Raw genomic sequence first — 9,552 nt, forward strand, 5'->3', positions numbered from 1 at the left:
GAGAGAGAGAGAGAGCGGCGACACGGAAGAAAGATGGGGAAAGGCGCGAGTTATAGCAGAACACAGATAGATTGGAGGAGAATATATCCGTTCCGCCGCCATATTGGTCTTTCGGTAATCCCCTCTTCTCGTACCGCCTACGCTCACCGATCTTTTCCCCTACTCTATTTGTCCCCCACCTCTCTTCATCCCCTCCTCTGAAACAAATATGCTTTTTGTTCGGCATAGCAACAGCGGCGTTAGAGGACTACTATAAATAGATTGCCACGACTTTCCAGTGTTGCCAAAACGACTGGCCCAACGTGCTGCGCAGTAAACTAGGTATCATCAAGGCCGCAACGGCAACGTCGCATTGCTCGATGCGATATGACCTAATCAACCAAGTATTCGATGTACTGTACTCTATACTGTTTCTTACACAAGGACTCTCTCTTTATAAAACTCAACAAGCTCGGAATGTACATTGAATAAATAATAAACGCTCGTATCTGAATGTCATGTATTTGCAAAGTAAAATTTTGGAAATTGTTCTAATAAAAGAAAGATATGAGAGGGAGATGAATTATTTGGGGTATTGAGAAAAACACGTAAGGAATCTTTAACTTATATACTTGCGCTTGGAACTACCAAAAGAAATGTATTCGCTATAGTAATTTTTTTTATTGCAAGTTTCTCAAGTATCGATCAAGCGACGTTGCTTTTCCGCGCGCTCGTTTCTATGTATTCGCCTATATGGCTGAAAAGTGGAGACGAGGAAGGGAATGGGCGTGCCCGGAGCGCGAGAACCGGCAACGCCGCGCTCGTAAATCATGATTAAAATAATAAGTATAATACATATGTAGTATATAGGCGGCCGGCGGGTTTATATATGTAAGAACTGCGCAATGGCATGAGCGGGAGCCAACGTCTGGCTGGGTTCTGCGCAACATTGGTACTCCCACTCCCGGTATGTGGCCCCCACCATCGGAATAAATCCCACGGGTGAGCTCCAGTAGTGATGAAGAGCAACGAATCAAGCGCGGGAGTTAGAGAGGGGCGGAGGGGAAGGATGGAGGGAGGGATGGCAAGAAGGAGGGGAGGGGAGTAGAGGGTGATACCTGGAAACCACGACTATATACCCCCGCATGCGTTTACCAATCTTGGCACTTTGCCTGAAAGAGCATATCGACCGTGCGATGTTGTCACATCGTCCGCGCGATCTTACACGCCAGTCCTGGCTACTCTTTGAGCGGTATGTACCTAGCTCCTGCAACTGGTCCATGCTACACGATGTGCGCGATTCGAGATGGGCGGTCGTTTAGATCAACTACCACGCATCTCGCTATCGCGCGTCTTCCTCCGCCCTCGTCCCCTTATCTTCTCAGAAAATCTAAGGCACTGTGACCAAAGTGAAATGTTCATGCTTCAAATGAAAGAAGTCTTTTTTTTTTTAAGGATTAATGTATGTCGAATGTTTGATACGTTTATTGCAAAAGTGAAATACCATCTTTTCCAGGATAGTAAAAAAAATTTTAATGTGAGGCAACGACAGCATGGACATAAAGTTAACCAATCTATAGCCAATTTCTAATCCTATATTCAATAATCGCTTCTAATGACATATATGGAATTGTCATGTATATGCTATACGTGACTTATTTTATCGTTCTATTTCTCTAGTTTCTTTTCGTTCTTTCATGCAAAAAACAAATATTGAAAGCAATGATTTATTCTGGGTATATAGCACAGATCGTTACTTCAAGTATTTTAAAATTTCTTATAGTATATTTTATCCAAGAAACATCCTGGGAATGTCCTTAAGAGATACGTGTTCTTGGGACATCTTTAGAATGTCGTTTTGAAATACGATTCTACTTCTCTGTACATCATTTATAATCCTATTATTAAGGGCTATCTCTTAAGCCACAACTGTACTTAACGGTGATAATGTCATTTACAAAAATCTTCCTTAAGCTTGACTCTTAACTACAGTTATAGTTTGTGAAAACTATATTTATTTAAATTCTAAAGCATCCTCTTTGAAGTACAAAATGCAAATGAATTTCTGTCTTAAGCCGTTCAGACTATAAATTGAAATTAATCAATTAGAAGAAAGAAAACTAATAATAAATATAGTCAGCTTTACTTTGATTGATCAAATTCAAGCTTATTAATCTCCAATCTGATACAGGTTTTACGGTGGTTGATAGAAGAAGAATTGAAATTTTTTTTTATCTACAGTTCAAAACTTTATAATGGATGCTTGCATTTGATAACATAAATGTTATAGAACGACGTTTGTGTCAACTTGTTCATCAAATGGAAAACATCCAGTATCAATTGTAAGAGAGCATTTATTCACGGTCATTCTAATCGTCATCACAAAGTTTACATGCTCAATATCTAAAATTAATAGAACCCACGTGAGATCGATAATTCGGTTTCATTCCGCGTGTACTTTCTCTGTTGTCTTCTATATACGAGAATAACATTCTGCCTACGATTGAGACTTGGGATTTACGTGAAATCTATCGATTGCAAAAGGTTTTGCGCGTTGTTCACAAAGTACAGACACGTTTCGAACTTCTTAGCAATTGTCTCGGAGAAAATTAATTTTTAAAAAATAATAGATGTACGAAAATATTAGGTATGGGAAAAAGTTCGTGGCGCTTTTCCCGTTACATCTAACGGGAAAAACGCCACGAACTTTTTCCTACACCTAATACTAACGAAATCTATTATATACATATACTATTTTATGCATAATACTTTCGTACATTTTATATGATATTTTCCGAGAAACATGGCCCCTGAGATTCGATTGTGAGGTGAACATTACAACAAAAACAGGCGACTTCATTGGAATGATTATATAATTTGTAATTAATTGATGCATTGCTCACTTTTGTTGCTCCATTTTCATTAAGCTGTGTGATACACAATCGAACCTCTGGGGATTGATTGTATATCTTGAAATGAAATGAAAATTACAAAAGTGAGCAAAGTATTTCATTAAATATGAAATACCAATAAAATTATACGTATTTAATGAATATGCTCACTTTTGTAATTTTCACGTTATTTCAAGATATACATTTATGTGAGTACAGGGAATCGCGAATCGACGCGTCACTTCCGGACATGGACTGGCTACTGATCGGTATACGCGTCAAGTATCAATATCAGGGTATTGGAACACATCTTCGGAGACGATGGCATCGGCACGTTCGGCGGGACGTCGCGCTGTCACTGCCGCGCGGTCGACCGTCCGACCGTCGTCGACGCGAGGCGTCGCGTCGCATCGCGTCGCGTCGAGTCAGGCGAGGAGCCGAGGAGGAGGTGCCCGCGCGCTTTAATCCCAGGAATACCGAGGCCGGTTCGAGCGCGGGCCGGCGAGGACGACACTAGCGAGAGAGCGCGAGCTTGATATCTAGCTAGCGTTGTATGTACAGTCAGTACAGTCCGCGCAGAGAGCAGAGAGTGTCGCTCGCGTAGACGTATGTAACTATGTACGCGGTCTAGACCATGCTAGGAGATGCCTAGTATCCCCGCAGAGCCGCGGGCGGTCGACAGCAATTCGATCGACAGCACGTCACCGTACAGCCTGAAATCGAGGTTTCGCACCGAAGACCGGGAACGCGCGCGCGCGCGCGCGCGATAGCATGGCGCTGTCCTCGTTTGAGAGTGTCTTTGGGACAGCTCCGGCGGTTCGCGAAGCTACGCCCGGACGACGAGTATGTACGTAGTCGGCGGTGGAGCGATACCGTCTACGTATGTACATCTACATCCCGTTCTTCCCCTGTTTTACCCTCGACGTATCGAGCGCGATAGTGGTGGTGGCGGTGGTGGCGGCAGCGCGCTGCTGGTGCTGGTGTCGGTGTGGAGGCGGCGGCGGTGGGTTAGTAACGATGATGAGAATCTTTCGCGCCACCTGGTATAAGAGTGTCGGCGCACAAAGTGAAACGTCGTCGTCGTCATCCTCGTCGTCGTCGTCCTCATCGTCGAGGGAAAGCGTGAAAACTGCAAGAGTCGACGCGAGTACCTAAACCCCGCAACTAGAGGGAACGACTAGAGGGACACGACTTTCCTGTGCTGCGGATCATACGGATTGTTCACAATTCCGCCGATACGTCATCTTCGTCCTTCCGCTCCTCTCCCCTCTGTCGTGTAACATGGGTCGCGCGCGATACCGTCGGCGGTGCGCGTAGGTGGACGAACGAAGCTGCTGCTACTGCTGCTGCTGCTGCTGCTGCTGCTGCTGCATGTTATAACCTCAACGGAGGGAACATTGTGGCGTGACGGAATCGCCTGAGCTGCACTGCGAAATGTAATTTCGCGCTATTCAATCCAAGGGTGACCTTCTTGAGCGTCGAGGATGAGGAACGGCTTCACCGACATACCGGTCGCGAGTGCCGACAGCAGCACGGACGCCATATGGCTCGAGAAGAGCAGTCCGTCGCGGATGGCACCCGAACGAATGTCACTGAGTATGTTTCTCCTTCGTATACGTCCCGTTCGCACGTGCCGTGATCGTGGATTCGAGAATGCGATTCAGTTCCGTTTATGGAGTCTCCTCCGTGCTGTCGCGGACGCGATTGACACGCGGGAATCGGAGAAAAGGATCGCGGATTCTTTTATGTTCCACGCCCGCGGCACAGAAAATTCAACTCATTGGCGATTTCTGTTTCACTCCGAAATCGTCGCGCGGAGAATTCCCTCGAGCGAAGTCGACGATGAATCGACGTAGTCTCTTGATGTCGCTGGAACCAGAAATGTTTACATTTACGCGGTTTATGCCTCGCTAATCATGTTATCACGACGCGACATGCCGCGTCGTGTCATCGAGCGCGCGCGCGGGATCGATCGAGGATCTTCAATCGAGACGCGTCACGTGCGCGACAAGTCGGTTTTACCTACCTGTTTCCTTTTGACATCGCCGGTTACTCTGGTCACTCCGGACCGACGTGTTTACGCTGCACGCTGGATATATTCTCGATTGTTTTGACACGTCTCGAAGAGGCTTTAATTACTATCGGATCAATTTGATCGAAATTTGAATTCTTCGATCGTCGCGCGGCGAAAATCGACAATTTAAGATAATTTTTTGATCGTAAATGAAGATTCTGATCAATCGGAATTTTAATTTCAACTAGAATTATAATAAATTCAACAAAAAAAATTCTGATTTGTCCATTTTCAACCAGAATTCCATAACTCATAGGTAAAGAATAATAAGTAATAATACATGAAACTCTCTTCTGTTTATTTATAGATGTGCGATATATAATAAAGTTTACTAATTTTAAATAATTGCAATAAAACAAACTCAAAGATTGATAAAGCCGTAAGTCATCCGATTCCAAATTATAAATTATTTAAATCAACTTATTATAATAATTAATTTAACGGTTACGTATTACGAAATATACATGAAAAACTAGAAATTAATGCTGAATTTTATCAATTAATATTGTCTGAAGGTTGCGTGTTACGAAGTATACGTAAAAAGCTGATAATTAATCTAGTCTTCGTTAATTTATATTATCTAATAGTTCCATACATTCTAAAAAATATTGATATAGATTTAATTTTTAATTATAAATAAATATAAATGTGGTGTCTATATATATATATATATATATATATATATATTAATTATATATAATAATTTTATCGTGTTGGTGTTAATATTAACACATAGATTTAACAATATACGATGTCTGTATATAATTCTCACCAATGTGGATTTTTAACTTCTATTTGTATCAACATCATCATGGGATTTAAAATCCATGGTGGATGTGTTAAATCCACATCATATTGATGTTAATATTAACACTAATATACAATGAATTATATAGACATTGTTAAACACCGATATTTTCTAAAGTATATAAACATTAGTTACGATTAGTTGTTGGTGACGTAATAGATAGATTTGAGCATCAGCACAAAAAAGCTATTTTTATATTGGCGCGCGAGAAATCGGCCTACATTGCAAATCGATTTAGGATTATCGGACGTGATTTAACGATGCGTTGTCGCATAACAATTAATAAATTTACATGATAAATAATCAGGAACAAGATTTAACTGGATTATTATACAAAAACATCGGTCGGCAATACCTAATTGAATATATTTTATAAAACGACTGAACTTATTTTGCTGATAATACTCATTCTTGCAATGCAATTCTCGACTTCCATGATACAATAAAAAGCATTAGTTTTCTAAGTGAACATTGAAATTTTTCCAAGTATTCTGTTGAAAAAATTGTACTTATGTAATATTCTCGCGATGCGATATGCATAATAATTAACTAAGCGTTAAATAACTACTTTCGAAAATATAAGACTTATACGTCCTCGTTTTTCAGATTTTGAGAAAGTCGTCGTCAAGCAAGAACGTCCAGACGATGCGGAAATCCGTGAATTGGCTGCCAAAATGGTGGAAGCACACAAGGCGAAAATGCTGGCGAACATGCCAGCAGTACAACAACAACAACAACAACAGCAGAGGCAGCAGTGTCTTATACCGCAGCCTAATCTTCCCGGTATTCTTGGATATCTGCATAAACGACCAACTGATGGATCGTCTGCTCCGAAATCGTCGACCGGTGGTTTGGAAAGTAAAGTGCCGACGCCGGACGACGACAGCCAGCGGGGACGATTCGGTTGGACGAGCTTCGACGAATGTCACATACCTTATATATTTCGCTCCGGTGAAAAGTATTGCGCCGTACGCATCCTAGAATCTAAGCTTCTCAACAAGTACCTGAGTTTTCTTCATTCGGACATCTATAGTTGCACATGTATAAGAAGTTATTACATTACGGAGGCTGAGAGCAAGTTGTTTAACGAGATTAACACCAAGCACTGCGAGAATCAATTCGGGAGGGACGTGTTTACGTGTAAGGATCTGGTGGTGCGTTTATCGGACGCCAAGGAATTTTATACATTTCTCGATGTGTGTTATACCAAACTAACCGCCGGTACCAATCCGAACGTGACAAGCGGACGCAAAGCGGAGAAATGTGGTTTCATACGAATAAACAAAGAGTCTGTAGTACCTTATACAGTAAAGGATAGTCTGCAATATGTGCCGCTGTTTTATTTCGAGGGCGAGACGGAAAATCTCAAGCTAAAAGCGGAAAAGCTTGAGGGCTGGGATTTATCATATTTGAAATTTTGCTGCAAAGTACAGGGTATACGTAATGAACTGTTTGCGAGTGAAACGTGTTCGGTAATCAGTTTGAGTGACATTAAGAGTTACTTTCCACCGGGTACCGGCTTCGAGGACTACTGGCCGACCAAAGTTATGGACTCACAGTTATTGGTGAACAGCAACGGAAGTGGTACCGGTGGTGGATGGACAAAACAGCCACCTACACCGCCGGCAACTAAACCTCCCTCTGTGCAAAGCGCGAACAAAGTGGCACCATCTCTAAACACGCGTACCGTACCGATGCCTAATATGATGCCACGGGGGACTGTCGCGAGTACGGCACCGCAGATGCCGCGAATAGGACAGCCGAGGCCTGTAGTGACGCACCCCGCGCATTCCTCCCCATCGGGACTTCCCACCGGTAGATCAAATATGCCGGTAGTGTCGCAGCCTATGCTGAATACCGTTCAAGGTGTGGTTAACGGCCATTGGTCAGGCCTCGTTGGTGGTCAACCTACCTTTCAAACGGCACTCAATCCTCAGGCCAGCATTATACGAGCGACTTTGAACAATGTGATGCACAACGTAAGCTAATTTCCTTGTATTATAAACATGGTTGCTACCTTTCGGTTAGTATTATTAGAAATCGATGACTCTTCTACTGGACATGTTGCTAAACTGTTGAAACTCGATAATCACTGCCGAGATCGTTATTTTCTTCTCGTACAATATTCTTCATCCAAGAGACGTCCTGGAAATAGTGTAGGAACATCTTTTAGAACATTTCTTGGATTACATTCGGGGAGCGCTATTAGTATCATTCTATTTTTATTGTCCATTAACTGTGAGATAAGGATAGTATTATACAGATGGCGCTGATAGTGCGCTTCTCGAATGCACCCTTGGACATCTATATGAATGGTTTAAAAAAAAAAAGAAAAAGAAACTTAACAAATTTAGTAAATATTTTGCTATTTCGAAAGAAAAATCCTGAAGAGAAGCTCAACAAAATTTTAAGCGGTAATCGAAAATTTTCTCCGTCACTTGAAGAGCCGGAGATTCATTCAAAAAATTTCATTCGAAAAGAGAGGTGGCAATCATGATTATAAATTATAATATGTGATGTCCGCGATGCTTTGATAATTTTTGTAGTTCAGTGTTTATATCGTATATCGTATACCAGACAAAATGTACAGTTTTTTATTTTTAGCCACAGATGACAACTGCTCCCAAAAGCTATTCTCAACAGTCTAGAAGTAGAGGGAGCAGTAGTGGAGCAGCAGCTCAGTATCCTGGGGTATATTCGACAACAACTATGCAAGGGGTTGCTCAAGTCCAACCACCGCCTCTTATACGAGCAACTGTTCACTCCAATCAACCGAATCTCGGGTAAGTATCAATAGAATTTTCTAAAAATTTTTGATATAGCTTAGTACGTATATACACATGTGTTGTAAGCTCACAAAATTTTATTTAAATTAAATAATTTATTTATTTTAAATAATTTAAAAGATATTTTTGTTTTTCTTTTATCAATGGTTTTTTGGCAACTTTTTATACCGTACGCTTGCTTACAAAGCAAACCAATTAGCATAGAATGTACATATTATCCAATAAAATTATTGCACCTATTTATTTTGTATTGTGTATGGTATCGTTTATCGTTAAAAAATTAAAAATCGTATGCTGCGAAAGATAATTTTCATTTAAAAAAAAAGATAAATAAATGTTTTCCTTCTTAATCAAATAACGTGTGAAAAAATAATATTACAATAAAATGGGTAAATGAGAGCTATTACACAATTACTATTTATGTATGTTATTCGAACAATTCTTATTTATATTCTTGATATATATATAAATTAATTGACATTTCGGCTGCTCTTTTCAGCCATCTTCAAGATAATGACAAAAAAGACTGACCATTTTAACAAACAAAATTAAGTATTATTATTATAAATGTAGGCGCATTCCCATAAATCTCGAGTGAATCCCCATTGAATTGTATAAACAATTCTTCTTAATCAATTTTATGATTGTTAAGTTCGGTTTTACTGATAAAATGTCTCCATTCTCTGTTAGAAATATTTTCAGCCCAACTTCTATAAAAGTCGTTAGACATGTGTCTTTGTCGGAGTCTGAAGTACATTAACGTCGATTAATTGTATATATCAAGAATAAAAATTATTTGAATAACATACACAAATAATAATAATAACTTTCATTTCGTTTTATTGTAATATTATTTTTTAATATTGAGATCTCTATAAAAATTGATTTACTGTTGTTAATGTATGAAAGAAAGAAATTTCACTTTTTATATACAGCACATTGAGCATGAAATATTGAGCATTAAAGCCATATGCTTATTCTAGCTTGAAACATCATGTTTACATATATATATAT

The 9,552-nt window shown here is 40.2% G+C and overlaps 1 protein-coding gene across 1 annotated transcript in view; it reads left to right on the forward strand.

Moving 5' to 3' along the window:
* Positions 1-4,354: 4,354 nt before the first annotated feature.
* Positions 4,355-9,552, forward strand: part of LOC105624852 — a 9,348-nt gene continuing 4,150 nt past the window's right edge. Inside the window, exons 1-3 of the mRNA XM_012206203.1 lie at positions 4,355-4,466; positions 6,359-7,731; positions 8,357-8,535. Coding sequence (XP_012061593.1) covers positions 4,355-4,466; positions 6,359-7,731; positions 8,357-8,535 — 1,664 coding nt within the window. The remainder of the gene's footprint in view (positions 4,467-6,358; positions 7,732-8,356; positions 8,536-9,552) is intronic.

The sequence above is a fragment of the Atta cephalotes genome (genome assembly GCF_000143395.1).
Source record: "Atta cephalotes unplaced genomic scaffold scaffold00091, whole genome shotgun sequence".
In the NCBI taxonomy this organism is placed as follows: domain Eukaryota; kingdom Metazoa; phylum Arthropoda; class Insecta; order Hymenoptera; family Formicidae; genus Atta; species Atta cephalotes.